The sequence below is a fragment of the Pseudophryne corroboree genome, chromosome 7, assembly GCF_028390025.1.
Source record: "Pseudophryne corroboree isolate aPseCor3 chromosome 7, aPseCor3.hap2, whole genome shotgun sequence".
Taxonomy (NCBI): Eukaryota; Metazoa; Chordata; class Amphibia; order Anura; family Myobatrachidae; genus Pseudophryne; species Pseudophryne corroboree.
Window position 1 is genome coordinate 267,333,070 of NC_086450.1, and position 17,594 is coordinate 267,350,663.

The window sequence follows — 17,594 nt, forward strand, 5'->3', positions numbered from 1 at the left end:
TAATTCCTATGATAATGCCGTATAATTCCTGTGATATTGCCGTATAATTTTCGGAATACTGCCATATAATTCCCGTGATACTGGCATATAATTCCTGTGATATTGCCATGTAATTCCCAGATACTGCCGTATTATTCCAGTTATCCTGCCGTATAATTCCATATAAATCCATATAATTCCATATAAATCCAGTCCAGTGGTGCTGCCATATAAATTCAGTGATGCTGTCCTGTGCTGTATATTATTTACTCCAAATAATAGGATTTTAGTACCTACCGGTAAATCCTTTTCTCTTAGTCCGTAGAGGAATAGCCTCCCATCAGAGGTGGTAGAGGCTAAGACAGTAGAGCAATTTAAACATGCATGGGATAGACATAAGGATATTCTTACAAAGAAATAAGGATCAAATAAGGTTAGAGATAAAAATAATATAAAAAAAAAAAAGGGGGGGGCAGACTAGATGGGCCAAGTGGTTCTTATCTGCCGACAAATTCTATGTTTCTATGTTTAAAGGACCATGGGGTATAGACGGATCCGCAGGAGCTTGGGCACACTATAAAGACTTAAACTGGGTGTGAACTGGCTCCTCCCTCTATGCCCCTCCTCCAGACCTCAGTTAGAAAACTGTGCCCAGGAGAGATGGATAATTTCAAGGAAAGAATTATTATTATTATTTTTTTTATAAACACAGTGAGTGTCATACCAGCTCACACCTCAAACACACCGTGGAACGTGGCATTCAGTAGAATACCAGCCAACGGTATGAACAAAACACAGCCACATGCTGAGAGAATACGTAACACAACCCGTGTGTCCACCGAAGCAAAAATAAGACCCTGCATGCCATGTAATGAACAACGGTAGCAACCGCCAAACAGAGAAGACAAACCCCAGGGTGTAACCAAAAACAATAACTGCAGACACGGTACGCACTGGGACGAGCGCCCAGCATCCTCTACGGACTAAGAGAAAAGGATTTACCGGTAGGTACTAAAATCCTATTTTCTCATACGTCCTAGAGGATGCTGGGGACTCCAAAAGGACCATGGGGTTTATACCAAAGCTCCAAAACGGGCAGGAGAGTGTGGATGACTCTGCAGCACCGAATGAGCAAACATAAGGTCTCCAAAAATCAGGGTATCAAACTTGTAGAGCATAGCAAAAGCGTTTGACCCCGACCAAGAATCCGCTCGGCAAAGTTAAAACCGCCGAGACTCCTCGGGCAACCGCCCAAGAAAAACCCATCTTCCCAAAAGAAGGAACCTCCACCAACTGCGGTGACGGCAAAGCAGCCGTAGAACGAACATGCCAAACCACATCACAGATTCAGCGTGTAACAGACTGCATAACGCAGTCCCCCAAACGAAGCTGGGAACATACCAGACAAACAGGGCCTCTGTTTCTCCAAACTGAGCCAAACTGATGACCTATATAATCAAATCCCTGGCTAGATCAAGGGAATTTGAACCAGCTAATGCCTAAGTAACCCCCTGGCATCAAAATAGGCCGATTTCTGCAAAACCCAGAAACCACTCTTGGTAGAACTACCAACCGCGTACTCAATTCCTCTCTATCCACCTGAAAGATCAAACAAGGCTCTAGTGAGACAAAACCACCCCTTCCGACACCCGCCTTGCGGACGTCAAAGTCAATAGCCTGACCACTTTCCAAGAGAGAAATTTCGTAAAGAAACTTATTAGGGGTAATGGAGGTGTGAGGTGTGATGCCTCTGGACTGGCTGAGCTGGATGGCCTTAGTGTGGCATACCTTTACATTCTATTAACACTTTTCACTTATTAATTTTTTAACACTATTTCTCTATTTTAATTGCATTTCATTTTTGTATCACTTTCTCTATAGCTTCGGCTTCCTAAATACTAATTTATTAACACTATAGTTTTTTCACTGGTATGCTACGCTGGGCTTTCTGGCTTATGCTGGTGTTTTGGGGTGCCACACCCTGCACCTAGATATAGCGCTAGGGACCCCAAATATACAGAGACGCCTTGATGCGGCTTTGGGGCTTATTCACACATTTGCGCAAATATGTGTAACGAAGATCTCTGAATTCTATTATCATGTGGAATTTATATCTGGTTACGGTTATCATTCAGGGTGCTGGGGGAAACAAATGCCTTTTTTTCTTGCTTAGAAATACCCCTCCCTTTCGAGCACCTGAATGATATCACTAAGCTAATTGAGCATCTACCAATATATATAGGCTTGCCTCCACATCAGCTTGTAAAGTATGAATAAGCACGACCTAGCTGAAAGTCCTCCATAGGAGCCTTCCTGGATACACACCGAGACACATAATTACTCCAACAACTGTGGTAACGCTGTGCCCTCAGTTCTTCCTAGCCTGAAGAATTTAAGAAACGACTTCACTGGGAACTCCCGTTCGGCTTAGGATATGACATTCAACCGCCCCGGCGTCAGACGCAGCCGCGGTAAGTCCTGATACACGCCCTGATCTTGTTGCAACATTACCTCACGTAAAAGAAAAGGGCAGTAATTTTCTATGAGTAAACCATGAAAAACTGGATAGCCAACCCTTGCTGGCTAGACCGGACTTAAGAGGATCATCGGAACCTTTGATCATCTTACGCTGACCACTATCAGAAAAGTGAAAGCAGAAAGGCCACCTAGACCGACTAAAAACACCCACGGTGTCACAAGGATCTTGAGTGTCCCTTAACCTGGAACAATCTCCTCGAGGCCTCTCGTTGAGACGAGACGCCAACATGTCCAATTGCGACACTCCACAAAGACTTGTCACGTCTGGGAAAGCTTCTCGATGGGGACAGAATTTTTCCCGGCTGGATATCGTGTCCACAGAGGACATCCATTTCTCCGTCGTTCACCTTTGGAACAAAGACTGCTAATATAGCGTTTACCAGACTTCCCACTCAACTGCAAATTGTGCATCTTCTGCCATTTCCGCTTTGTCCTTGTTCCGCCCTAGCGGCCTACTTACGCCATTGCTGACATGTCCTCTGGCAGAATTAACACAGGCAGAACACGAAGAATACGTTCGTCTAAAACAGCTCTTAATTCAAGAAAGCTTACAGCAGACAAGTTTCCCAAGTTGACCTTATCCTCTAGAAATACGTCCCTTGCAAAGGACTGCTCCCCAGCTTCGGAGATCTGTATGCACGGACACCAGGATCTAAACCTGGATCCCTAACCTTCATTCATCTAGAAGGAAAGAACCGAGCAGGCACCACAGGAGCGATGTCCTGGCCGTTTTGATTATATTCCGGTGATGCGCAAGTGAGACCCGGACCACATCTCCAACTGGTCCCATGAAAACCACTCTGGTATTAGACCTGCTCACCGAAAAAGGCCTCTTATGCCGCACCCATCTGTCTTATTAACGGAACCTATTGATGAGGTGTCCCCTCAGCGCCGATCCAACCCTGGACTCTCAGACCTCTTTCCACAGGAAAACCACCGAACCTTAACCGGTCAGTATCTACTCTGAAACCCACTTCTGACATCTGCTTTGTTGTGAACAACAGCCAATCCCTGCGCCAAAGAACAGTCAGAGATAAACAACGATATGCCCCTTTATACAGGGACAACCAGACAATGTCCTGAACGTGATGCACCACTGTATGGCGTCGCGTACTACCTCCCGTTCCATAGGGGAAAGGCAAGATCTATTAGAAAAACCAGTAAGGGGAAACAACCGTAACTCAGAATGTTCCCCTTTGGCTTCTATAAATAACTCACAGGTCCATTCCTGGACTAACTGAAAATTAGTAAACGAGTGCTCACCGGAGTGAGGACCCGCCCGATAAACTCAGCGACAAGAGGTGGATGTAGTGGAAACAGAAAACTACGTCCACTTCTGCGAACCTAACAAGGCTGCAGAACACTTACCTTTTCACCTTCCACTGTCTAAACAGAATAGGAAAAAAGAACGGTATCGAACCGGTTAAAACGACTGCATCCCACAAAAGAATGCGTCACCAACCATTGTGAAAGAGGCTAACTCACGAATTCAGACTTACCCGCGGAAACCGCCGAGATTGACTGTACAGAGGCAACACCTAACAGCTGTATACCTCCCACCAGTAACTCCCGGAAACCTCTTCCGCATTTTTCCGGTCACACCACCAGCTGTCACGTGGCAGCCTGCTGTAATGTTATAAGGAAAAATAACATAGGCAAGCCTACCCACCCTGGGTAGGATAATTCTATCGGATGCCTACCCGACTACAACACTCCCTCAAGTGGATACAGTGCAAACAAGGTCAAAGTATAGAAATAAAAATTTCACTTAGCTGCCTGTGTATGATCCCTTGGGACCGGGCTCTGCGTCGACCAGGAGTTGACTGTCATAATTTTCTCTCCGCGTTGTGAAGAGAATAATATTCGGACTCCCTGAGAGGATCGAAACCAACTCGTCCCGGCCAATCTAGAGCTTAAACAACAGATCGACCCGCACAGGAGAAGAATACCATTATTTCAGCATTCATTGATATACATAATGTAATACACACTAAAACACCCATATCCTAACCATGCATATATAAAAGTTATATCTACATATATATACATATAGACACAACCTATGCGCATGTGGATTGTCCAGACCCGGCAGGTCTCTAGTGACAGTAAGTGTTGTGAATGTGTATTGACGTGCCCCTGATGTGGGTCTACCAGGAATGTTACGGCCGACATAAACTGAGTAAATGTCGACAGCACGGAATAGTAAGCGGACAAAAATAATAATAATCTTGGAACCCCAAGGGGTCTGAGGGAAGCAGACAATTGTAATAACACTCCCCATACATATATATATATATATATATATATATATATATATATATATAAATATATATACAAAAACAGGTACAAGGCAATAACAGCCTGTTAATTCTTTTACCCAGGAAATACCGTTGACGCCGACAGGACAACGACAGACAACCGTGTCTCCCCTAGCGTGTTTACTTTTTTTTAAGCTCACAAAGCAACCTGCTAATACTTAGTTTTTTGAATCAAGTACCGCCAAGCGTCGGCGAAACCGACAGTTATCCCCACAGGAGCTTTTGACAAATCCCTCACACCTATCGACAAATGTCGACTAACCAATAGAGTGGGTAAATAAACAGGGAAACAGGGAATTTATTTAACATGATGCTCTATTACACCCATATAGCATTAAAAAAACCACAGTGTCCCAACATCATGCTTTATGACAACCATATAGCAGTATAACCACTGTGCCCCCCCCCCCCCTCCATCTTACTATACAGCAAGTTCTGGGGGGAATGTGAGGAAAATGGCGCTGACTCGTATCGAGGACTAAGCTCCGCCTCCTCCCAGCGGTTTTTTTCTTTCACCATCATATATTGGGTCTTTACATAGTGTACCATCACTATACTTATACATAAATATATATATATATTTAAACATTCACGCTCAGGGCGCCCCCTTGCACCCTGCACCCATCGTTGGTGTGTGGGAGCACCAGCGCGGTGCACGACCGCCTTTATGCCCAGCGGTATCATGCGCGGCGCCGGGGACTTCTGCAGCCCAGGGCGCTCCCTTCCGTCTCTGCGCCCTGCACCTCCGGAGTCGGCGTCGGAGGAGGCTGGTGCTTAGCGCGCGGGAACTTGCTGGCGGGGTCAGGGGCACAGCGCCTTCGCCCCGCCGGACGTTTTAGTGTAAAATAAGTTGCCCAGGGCACTCCCCTCCCCAGCGCCCTGCACCCGGGAGAGGCGGCGGCGGGCAGGAAACGGCGCGCAATGCGCCACGATGAGCTGCCGGGGGACCGGGACCCGGAGCCACCGCAGCACCAGATATAAAATGAAATGGCCACAGTAATAAGCTGGCCAGGGCGCCCCCCCAGTGATAAGCTGGCCAGGGCGCCCCCCTCCCAGGGAAGCTGGCTGTGGGGGGGGTGGGGGGGCTATATGCTGACGGAGGTAGGATCCACAGTGTCCAGGCACCGATCCACTTTTATGTCAGACATAAGGAAAACCCAGTAACCTGCTGCCCAGGGCGCTCCCCCCCCCCCCCAGCGCCCTGCACCCTGAGAGTGCGTGTGTGGGAGCATGGAGTGTAGCACGATCTGTTACCTCCGTTACTGAAGTCTTCTGCCGTCACTGAAGTCTTCTGTTCTTCTCATACTCACCCGGCTTCTTTCTTCTGGCTTCTGTGAGGGGATTGACGGCGTGGCTCCGGGAACAAGCAGCTAGGCGCACCAAGTGATCGAACCCTCTGGAGCTAATGGTGTCCAGTAGCCGAGAAGCAGAGCCTTGAAACTCACAGAAGTAGGTCCTGCTTCTCTCCCCTCACTCCCACGCTGCAGGGAGCCTGTAGCCAGCAGGTCTTCCTGAAAATAAAAAACCTAACAATAAAGTCTTTCAGAGAAACTCAGGAGAGCTCCCCTAGTGTGTGACCCATCACTCCTGGGCACAAAGTCTAACTGAGGTCTGAAGGAGGGGCATAGAGGGAGGAGCCAGTTCACACCCAGTTTAAGTCTTTATAGTGTGCCCAAGCTCCTGCGGATCCGTCTATACCCCATGGTCCTTTTGGAGTCCCCAGCATCCTCTAGGACGTATGAGAAAAAGGGGTTATTAATATTTAATCCAAATAATTTTTACAGTGTTTGCCCCGTGAGGTGTAGGTGTACGCTCTCTTGTGCCGCATATTGTGTTATATAACTCCAAAAAAATAATGGAGAAGAAACATTTGTTGGATAAAATAGGGATAGATCAAGAACCACTTCCTCCTAGTGCTGAAGCTGCTGCCACTAGCCATGACATAGACGATGAAATGCCATCAACGTTGTCTGCCAAGGCCGATGCCCATTGTGATAGCAGAGGGCATGTAAAATCCTAAAAGCCAAAGTTCAGTAAAAAGACCCCAAAAAATTAATTTAAATGGTCTGAGCAGAAACGCAAACTTGCTTATAAGCTATATACACACGGAGTGGCAAGGAACGGCTGAGGCCCTGGCCTATGTTCATGACTAGTGGTTCAGCTTCACATGACGATGGAAGCCCTTATAACTGAGGCCTTGACCCTTATGTTGGTGTTAGACGTGCGTCCGGTATCCGCCATTAGTGCAGTGGGATTTACACATCTGATGGAGGTATTGTGTCCCCGGTAACAAATCCCATCTAGATTTAACTTCTCTAGGCAGGCGATACCGAGATTTTGCCATTTAATTCCAGTGATTTGGACGTATAATTACAGTGATTTTGCTAATTAATTCCAGTGATTTGGATGTATATTTATTCATTACAGTGATCTTGTCAATTAATTCCAGTGATTTGGACGTATAATTACTAATTACAGTGATCTTGCCAATTAATTCCAGTGATTTGGACGTATAATTACAGTGATTTTGCCAATTAATTCCAGGGATTTGGATGTATAATTATTCATTACAGTGATCTTAGCAATTAATTCCAGTGATTTGGACGTATAATTACAGTGATTTCGCCAATTAATTCCAGGGATTTGGATGTATAATTATTAATTGCAGTGATCTTGCCAATTAATTACAGTGATTTGAACGTATAATTATTAATTACAGTGATTTTGCCAATTAATTACAGTGATTTGGATGTATAATTATTAATTACAGAGCCGGCCATAGGCATAGGCAAACTAGGCAATTGCCTAGGGCATCTGGTATGCCTAGGGGCATCAGCAGCTTCTGCTGATTAAAATGATATGCGGCATGCCTATATTCTGTGTGTAGCATTTCATATGCAGATACAGCCAGTCTCACACAATATCTAGGCATGCTGCATATAATTTTAATCAGCAGAAGCTGCTTGTGCATCCTAGCCACACAGCAATGCAAATAAGATGCATTTTCATTTAAAAAAATGTGCCCGACGTTAGCATTGAGGGAAGATTTATGAGGACACATCTGTATTCAAGCAGAGGCAGAGGTTACAATGTTAGTGGAAGTGTGAGTGCTGTGTGCATGTGAGTAGGTTGGTTGTGCAGTAGTGTTCAGAATATGTGTAAGGAGCATTATGTGTGTCATGTAAAAATGCATTAATAATGTGCAACATATGTGTAAGGGGCACTGTGTGTGTCATTATGTGTATAAGGACATTAATAATGTGTAGCATATGTGTAACAGGGTACTACTGTATGTGTGTCATTATGTGTATAGGGGCACTAATAATGTACTGCAAATGTGTAGGGGGCACTGTGCGTGTCATTATGTGTATAAGGGCATTAATAATGTGCAGCATATGTGTAAGGGACATTACGTGTAAAAGGGCATTAATAAAGGTTGTCATAATGTGTAAGGTGCATTATGTTTATAAGGACATTAATAATGTGTCTCATATGTGTAAGGGGCATTACTGTGTGGCATTATGTGTATAAGGTGCTATACTATGTGGCGTTGCGTATAGAAAGGGCACTACTGTGTTGTTTAATGTGAATAAAGAGCAATAGGGTGTGGTGTAATGTGAATAAGGAGCAATTCAGTGTGATGTAATGGGAATAAGGGGCTCTACTGTGAGGAGAAACGTTTATAAGGTAAAGTGATACTAATGTGAGATGTAATATGAATTATGGACACTATCGCATGCTCAAATGTGAATAAAGTTGCAGTACTGTGTGGCGTTATTGGAATTGGGGTTACTATTGTGTGGCCATGCCCCTTCCCAGCAAACACACACCCCTTTTTGGGCTGTGCGCCAAATGTGCGAACTGTTCCTATTTAAAATATAGGGGGTACAAACCCCAAAATAAAGACTGCTATGGGTTGATGGTGCTGGGAAAGAGGTGCAAGGTCAGAGGTGGAACCAGCGGTGGTGCTAGGGGGCACCAGCCAAAATCTTGCCTAGGGCATCATATTGGCTAGGGCCAGCTCTGATTAATTACAATGATTTTTCCAATTAATTCCAGTGATTTGGACGTATAATTACATTGATTTTGCCAATTAATTCCAGTGATTTGGACATATAGTTCGTGATTTGGACGTATAATTCCAGTTGGATTTGTTTGTGTCGCTTGGCTTAGTCATACAGCTACCTCATTGCACCTCTTCGACATCTTTGCATGAGGTGCTGTTTGGGGCCTAGTTTTTGAAAAGTGCCATCCTGTCTGACACTGTCGTATGAGTCCAGGGGTACTGCTGTATTAGTCCTGGGGTACAGCCGTATAAGTCCACCAATTGCAGATTTTTTAAAAGTGACTGGTGCGTGCTGGAGATGCTGTCAGTGGATCGAACAATTGCGGCCCACTCTCGATATTCAGCCACTGCATGACACTACTAGATGGGCCAGGTGGTTGTGGCGCTTAGCTTAGTCATACAACAACCTCGGTGCACCCTTTTTTCTTCTTTGCATCATGTGCTGTTAGGGGCCTTTTTTTGATATCTGCCCTCCTGTCTGCCACTGCAGTGCCACTCCTAGATGGGCCAATTGTTTGTGTCGCTTGGCTTAGTCATACAACTACCTCATTGCAATTCTTTCTTCTTTGTATGATGTGCTGTTTGGGACCTTTTTTTAAATATTTGCCCTCCTGTCTGCCACTGCAGTGCCACTCCTAGATGGGCCAGGTGTTTGTGTTGTCCACTTGTGTCGCTTAGCTTAGTCATCCAGCAACCTCAGTGCAACCTTTTTGCCTAAAAACAATATTGTGAGGTGTGAGGTGTTCAAAATAGACTGGAAATGAGTGGCAATTATTGTTATTGAGGTCAATAATACCGTAGGAGCAAAATTACCCCCAAATTCTGTGATTTCAGCTGTTTTTAAGTTTTTTTCAAAAATCATTCAGATCCAAAACCAAAACACGAAAGGGTGGTTTTCGCAAAAAACCAAAACACAAAAGTGGAATTAAAACCAAAACATAAAACACGAAAAGTGCCAGCCGCACATCTCTAAATACTATAGGTAAAATGTTGTACCAGGTAGGACATTTACTTTATCATAGCACAGAATTCATGCAGCAGGTATATGGTCAGTATGGACAATTAATAATAAAGATAAGAGATGGTATATAAAGAAAAAAGTTTATTGCAGTGATGAATGTTTATATGTAAGAAATGTTCTGAGTTTAAAATGGGATCCAAATCTCATTTATGGCTGAATTTAACAGACTTATTACAACCTCATTTAACTGAAGCATGGACACATTTTTTTTCTTACAGTATAATGAGCATGAAATAAATTAGAAGTAAATGGTCACCTCAAATACAGTCCATTGTTCTACTATTATAGCATCATTTCCTCTGTTCCTTGAAACTGTAACTTGAGAACTTTCATCCACATAGATGAATAATCCGTCCAATGATTTAGGTGACTGTTCGCCTTTGGGGGAAAAAAAAGTGTATTTAAATGTATTGTTTATCTTTCACATTAATACTGTATGTGAAAAACCAAAAGGCATGAACATAATAATGGTGCTTGTTAAATGGTGAGAATCCCTGCACACAGTACAGATGACCCGACTTCCCTGCCCCAAGGAGTCTGGTGTACAATTTCTCTGGTAACTAAAGTATAATAGTTATTACATTAAGGAGGATCCTTTCAGGAAGGAAGATTAGGGTGGAGTGTTGATGGTGATTTCTTTTCTTACATCCTTGTTACAATGAGTGTTAATTCCTTTTTAAATGCTTGCCTATTTAACTGTTGCTGAACCACCCAAATATTTCCATGTAGCTTAGTAAAATGTACCATTTTACATACTCAGGATATTTGAAACCTTTTGTTATGGAATTTTGCTTTTATATCATACTTGTTAACATTTTTTTTTACACACTTTGGTAGATACTACAAGGGAAGTACATGAAGTAAGTGCAGGGGGTTGAATGTGCAATATTCATCATCATCATCATCATCATCATAATGCCCCCACCCCCCACTGTGCAGTGCCGTAATTCTGAGTAACATGCAGCAGGGTTGGCGGCATGATGATGTGATTCCCAATGAATTGTGTCATCAAGCCACACCCACTTCACAGGATGTGGGAAGGGTAGCTTGCTCTTCCTGGAGCCAAGGAGATTCATCAAGATTTGTGAGTCTCATGGACATTATGGGGTGGTAGACAAGTATATATTAAATCAATGGGAATAAAAAAGCTGGACCTTGATAAGATATAGGGCTAATTGTAATAGCCTGTGAGCAGCTGGAGGTGCAGAACTTTGTGCGAGTCTGTCTATATTTTTAAAGTGGCAATCATTTACAAACCAACCTGGTTTTGCCGTGTAAGTCTGCCTTTAAAAATACAGGCAGACTCACACAAAGCCCCACACCACCAGCAGCTCGCAGGCTATTGCATTTAGGGAGTCATTCCGAGTTGATCGCTCGCAAGTTTCGCAGCACAGCGATCAGTTAAAAAAACGGCAAAACTGCGCATACATATGCACCGCAATGCGCACGTGCATCGTACGGGTACAAACAGCATCATTGCTGTGCAATGCTTCTAGCGAAGAATCCATTCGCACAACTGATCGCAAGGAGATTGACAGGAAGAGGGCGTTTATGGGTGTCAACTGGCCGTTTTCTGGGAGTGGTAGGGAAAATACAGAGGTGTCCAGGGGATTGCAGGGCGGGTGTCTGACGTCAATTCGGGGACCGGACAGGCTGAAGTGATCGCAAGGGCTGAGTAAGTTTAGACCTACTCAGAAACGGCAAAAAACTTTTTTGTACCGCCCGGCTGCACATGCGATCGCACACTTGCAAAGTGAAAATACACTTCCCCGTGGATGGCGACTATGCGTTTGCATGGCTGCAAAAAGTAGCTAGCGAGTGATCAACTCGGAATGAGTGCCTTAGCCCCTATTTGTGAATAATAGCACTCTACACTAGTTGGAGTTACAGACCATAGCACTTTACACAGTTTTGAAATAAAACAAAAATACAGACGGTGTAATGCGCAGATTTATTTAGTGTATCTTGTGCAAAGTCACAAAAGGAGACACATGCAGGGGTTTATTTACTAAGCACTGGAATGTAAAATCCGGTGCTCCTTATCATGTTTATGGCTGCATGATATTTTTTAAAAAGCAATGCTTTTACGGTCTGTGCCTTGCTAGCAAAAGCATTGCCCTTTTAAATATCTGGCATAAACACTATCAAAAGCACTGGGTTGTAAAACATGACACTTCGTAAATAAACCCAACAGACTTGCGTGATTCTACCACTATTGCTCCTATGTGCTTGGAAAGGTAGGCTACGGGAGAGAAAGATTGATCTAATATAGGCTGAGTAAAATAAGGGCAGAGTTGATCGCAGCAGCAAATTTGTTAGCAGTTGGGCAGGTGTGGCAGATATAACATGTGCAGAGAGAGTTAGATTTGGGTGGGTTATTTTGTTTTTGTGCTGGGTAAATAATGGCTGCTTTATTTTTACACTGCAATTTAGATTTCAGTTTGAACACACCACCCACATCTAACTCTCTCTGCACATGTTATATCTGCACCCCCTGCAGTGCACATGGGGGGTCATTCCGAGTTGTTCGCTCGTTGCCGATTTTCGCAACAGAGCGATTAAGGAAAAAATGTGCATGCGCATGGTACGCAGTGCGCATGCGCTAAGTAATTTAGCACAAAACTTAGTAGATTTACTCGCGTCCAAACGAAGAATTTTCATCGTTGAAGTGATCGGAGTGTGATTGACAGGAAGTGGGTGTTTCTGGGCGGAAACTGGGCGTTTTCAGGGAGTGTGCGAAAAAACGCAGGCGTGTCAGTGAAAAACGCGGGAGTGTCTGGAGAAACGGGGGATTGGCTGGCCGAACGCAGGACGTGTTTGTGACGTCAAACCAGGAACTGAACGGACTGAGCTGATCGCAATCTGTGAGTAGGTCTGGAGCTACTCCGAAACTGGTTAAGATTTTTCTATTCGCAATTCTGCTAATCTTTCGTTCGCAATTCTGCTAAGCTAAGATACACTCCCAGAGGGCGGCGGCCTAGCGTGTGCAATGCTGCTAAAATCTGCTAGAGAACGAACAACTCGGTATCACCCCCATGGTTTTGACCAACTGCTAACAAATTTGCTGCTACGATCAACTCTGAATTAGTCCCCCAGACAAGACAACAGCGCATGTACTCCAGTGAAAGCGTATTATTTGCAAGTGGTCAAGATGGCGATAGTGGTGATTACCAGCATCAGTGAACTGTTTTTGATTGTTTATTTGTGAATCCACATTGATAGGTGCTTTCTTCATTGCTTTGGCGTATAATATGCTTTCCTATTTATAGCAGATATTTTCTTTTTCATTGAAGGTGAATTTTGCAAGCACAATAAAAATGGTTTAAAATGTGCATAAGTGTACAGTGCATCAGAAAAGTATTCACAGCGCTTCACTTTATCCACATTTTTTTTTTTATTCAATAAATGTTTATCGATTAAAGGTAAGAACATATTATAGCGAGTAATAGAAGACAGCGTTTACAATTCAATTATCAGTAAGTCCATTTGATACAAGCAATGACTGTTTACGAACTTAACACGGCCTGCTGTTGGGGAGCACCCTAACTAGAGCCTTGTCTGAAATTCAAGGTCGCTTCCGGCCATTCTAGGTGCTAGCTGTCTCAATAAAACATTTCCAAATTTTAAAACAGTTCAAGAAAACAAAACAGAAGAGTATAGGGTGGAAAGGAAGAAGAGAAAAAAGAAAAAGGGAGGGGTTAGAGAATCGGAGAAGAGGGGGGAAAAAGGGGGGGGGGGGGGTCACAGCGAATCTTCCGTGTCTAGTCCGGTCGGGGGTCTGAGGTGTATGTTTCTAGCTTCAGTCGTTCCCAAGAGGACAGCGGGGGAGCCCAGGTAGGGGATCAAGGTAAATGGTCTAGGTCATTACAGCAATGTCGAGTAAGCTTGTGAGGCCTTAAATTCGCTCCGGGACATTGAGGCCCTTCACATTAAGGGAAACCAATTTTATATTTGTCAGTTTAGGGTCTACCGCCATCGTCTAGAAACATAGAGGGAATGCTTAGTTCGACCAGGAAGACACGGCAACTCGCACAGCAGAAAGACACACAGTAGGGGGAGGGGGGGAGGAGAGGGGAAAAAAGAAACAAAAACAAAGAAAACATAAAGAAGGTAGGTCGATAAACCTAACATACGCAAATATCAGCTGAAAAAATAAACTAAATAAATGACAATTCTACCGCCTCCCGGGAACTCGGACGCGCTAATCGCGTCGGAGACCAAGAATACTCGGGCGGTGCAGGGGCGAACTGGGGGGTCAGTGCCAGTCCCGACCCCAACAGGGAATATAACATCACAGTCAGTAATATATCTGAACAGTTTGATCACACATCTAAGAAGAACAACCACTGAAAAGAAATGGAATTTAACCAGGAACAGGTATTTCCAACCCGTACAGGATTGGTGAACATTCGTCGAGTCGAGTACGATCTCGATGCCCCGACCACCTCCCGTCAGGGAGAGTGTGCCGCACGGCAAGGAGATCCCCCGAGTCGGCAATAATTCTTGTAAGCTAAGGAAGGACCACCCGAAATTTCTCAAGTGAGTGTTCCGAACCAGGCTGCGACTCTCATCTCTTCGTCGACTGCGTGGAGGAGCGCTGCTCCCTAGGGGGTCTCGGATTGCGGTGTACAAGTTGCCAGTCGTTGTCGTGGTGGGAGAGTTCAGGTGGGGCGCCGTCGGTCAGGGGCCCCTGCCATTCTGGAAGAGAGACCTGTGGTATTCCCAACGCTTGGCAGAAAAGGGGCAGGTCGGAGGGGTCTTTAAAGGTATATAGAGTCCCGTTGTGCGAGGTCTGAAGGCCAAAAGGGAAGCTCCATCTATATTTAATGCCCAGCTTCCGAAGTTCTGTAGTGAGCGGGTGTAAGGCTCTGCGCTTCTGAAGGGTCGACCACGACAGGTCCTGGAAGATCTGGAGTTTATGAGAGGCAGTCTCTATCACATCCATGCGGCGGGTTTTGCGGAGGATCTCCTCTTTTTCCGTGTAGTAATGGAGCCGACAGATAATGTCGCGAGGGCGATCAGACGGTGCGCCCCTGGGTCTCAAAGCTCGGTGGGCCCTGTCGAACTCGATTATGGAAGCGGGATCCCGGCCCAGAATTTCATTGAAGACCGTCGTGAGGAAGTCAGTGAGGCAGGCAGGTGCAATATCCTCCGATACCCCTCTGACCCTCAGGTTATTTCTCCTTCCGCGGTTATCCAAATCTTCTACACGGTCTTGGAGCTGTTGAAGGCAGGACGCCTGTTTGATAACGGTGGCCCGGAGGGCGTTATGTGCAGCTGCTGTGTCTGAGGAGAAGCCTTCCAACGTAGACAGGCGGGAGCCGATGTGTGTTATTTCTGCCTGAACCGCAGCAATCTCTGAGCGGACCGTTTCCCGGACTCTCCCTTCCAAGTGCTCAAAGTCCTGCTTAGTTGGGAGTGCCTGAAGCAGGTTCAGAATCTGGGCGAGACTTCCCGGGTCTGTCGTGGCATGTGGGGCTGCTGCCTGTGATCCCACTTGGGAAGCCGAGTCTGAGACAGGCGAGAGACGTGGGGTCGAGGGTAGAGAGGCATCCACCGTAGGGGCGGTGCCCTGGGGGAGAAAAAATTGCCTCATGTCACTCGAGGTCGGAGTATCCATTGCACGCGTCGGGGTGATTGTATGTGACTTCCTTCCTCTCCCTTGCGATCCTTTCTTTCCTCTCACCATGGGGCACCTTGGGTACGTCAGTAGAACATCAGAAGTAACGTTGTGTGATTAGAGCATCATCCCGTCAGGGTCAGCACCAGCACGCCACCCCAGAATCTAGGTGGTTAGCCGGCCATCAGTATAGGAGTAAACTTGCAGAAAAGAAACAGACCGGCCGCAGGGCCATGGGTTGAGAGATAATTCTGGGTCTTCTATGGCAAAGTGATGGCAGCTGGGTGACACAGTGGGGACCGGGCGCAGAAATGGCAGGGATGACTGCAGGTATGTCCTCCACTTTTCATGTGGCTCATCACATGGACCTGAGGAGGCAGAGAGCATGCATGTGGGCTGTGAGCACTGAGCTGAATAGAGCAGGGGTGACAGGGGCCTGAAAATCCCTGTGTGCTGTCTCTACTATGGGTTACAGTGGTGGTGCCAGTCCCAAGATGGCCGCCGGCTGGTCTCTAAAGCTGCACCAGCTCACTGCCTCTTCATCTAGCACCTAATTTCAGGGGTCAGGTCAGCAGGGGTACTGGGAGCTTGTGTCCTGTGTTATCCACCTCTCAGGAGAGCTCTAACTGCAGCCACTAAGGCCGGGCGTTCAGCGGGGCCAACCGCAAGATGGCCGCCGCTGCCCGCCGCGGCCCTTACCTCGGGCGTCCTCGGCGGTCCTCAGTCCCCTGCTGGAGTCTCCGGGTGCCTGATAGCGCGTCTAGCGGTGGGGTGTGCCGTCAATACGGGGGAGAAGATCCTCAGAGCAGGGCTCATCTTCCCGGGTCCGGCAGGCTGGTTCCTCCGGCGGCTCGCACCCGAAATCTAGGTCCCGGCCTCAGCACTGGAGGTAGGCCGCAATCCGCAGGGGGCAACACGGGGCCCCCCCGACTCCGCAGCACTCACCCCCCAGTACCAGGTTGGTCAGTAGGCCCAGGTAGGCACAATACAGCCAGTTGGCATTTGAAAGCGTGGGCCCAGGCACTTTAATGGGGAAATCAAAGCTGGAGCTCCACGGAATCACAGCTTTCCCTGATGCCGGCCAAGCCACCCACTTTATCCACATTTTGTTATGTTACAGCCTTATTCCAAAATGGAATAAATACATTTTTTCCCTCAAAATTCTACACCCAATACCCCATAGTGACAACGTAAAAAAAAAAAATTCTTTTGAGACGTTTGCAAATTTCGTGCTACCTAGGAGCTCCCACTTTAAACTCCTCGATTTCCCCTTTTATCTCAGTTGGGGGCCCCACCATCCTACCTGCAAGCCCCTGTCTACCTCATAGACCCTCCGGGATCAGATTGATATGTGCGGCGGAGCCGGGGAGTGAATTACTCACTCTTGCAGGTTGCGGTCTTTCAGTCTTCCCGGAGCCGGGACCTGGATTTCCGTCCGTAATGGCAGCGGACATCCGCGGGCATCGTGGTGTTCCCGTTTCCCTGGAAATGCGGATCAAGTATCACCGCAGTGCTGACAGAGATCCCATACACGAGTGGAAAGCGGATACTTACATGTGGGGAGCCCAGTGACGTCCTGCTGCTTGCCGGGTTGGATGCGGTGGTGATAATAGCTCAGGCAGCGGCCATCTTGGGTCTCTCCTATCTCCTGTATAGCGGTACTCCCGGACCCCTGCTGACTGCAATCTGTGCCCACGGCCTCTGGTGAGTGTTGAACTGCTGCCTCCTCATGCTCAACTGCCTAGGTGCAGTTCATAAGCTCAGGTTATCTATACAGCCTGCAATCTCCCCAGCACAGCAATCTTCTCCTACTGTCCTAACACAGATCCCCTGTGTCTTCTGTGCCCTGCGGCAGCTGGAGTCAATGCTGGGACACTGGCACACATTATATAAGCCACTGTATGTGCCATCCATTCCCAGCAGATCCCGCAAATTACTTTTATTCTATTACACAAACCACTGTCGCTGCACATAGGCATAAAGTTTTACATTGCTGGATAACTCTGCCCGCCTTTCTTCTCTTTCTCAGGCAACCTAGTTAAACACCTACTC

At 46.2% G+C, this 17,594-nt stretch overlaps 1 protein-coding gene across 3 annotated transcripts in view; it reads right to left on the reverse strand.

Annotated features, from left to right (window-relative positions):
* Positions 1–17,594, reverse strand: part of RFTN2 (raftlin family member 2) — a 362,340-nt gene that overhangs the window by 36,662 nt on the left and 308,084 nt on the right. For all 3 annotated transcript variants that reach the window (XM_063934130.1, XM_063934131.1, XM_063934132.1), the window contains one exon: positions 10,179–10,300. In XM_063934130.1, the coding sequence (XP_063790200.1) occupies positions 10,179–10,300 (122 nt within the window). The remainder of the gene's footprint in view (positions 1–10,178; positions 10,301–17,594) is intronic.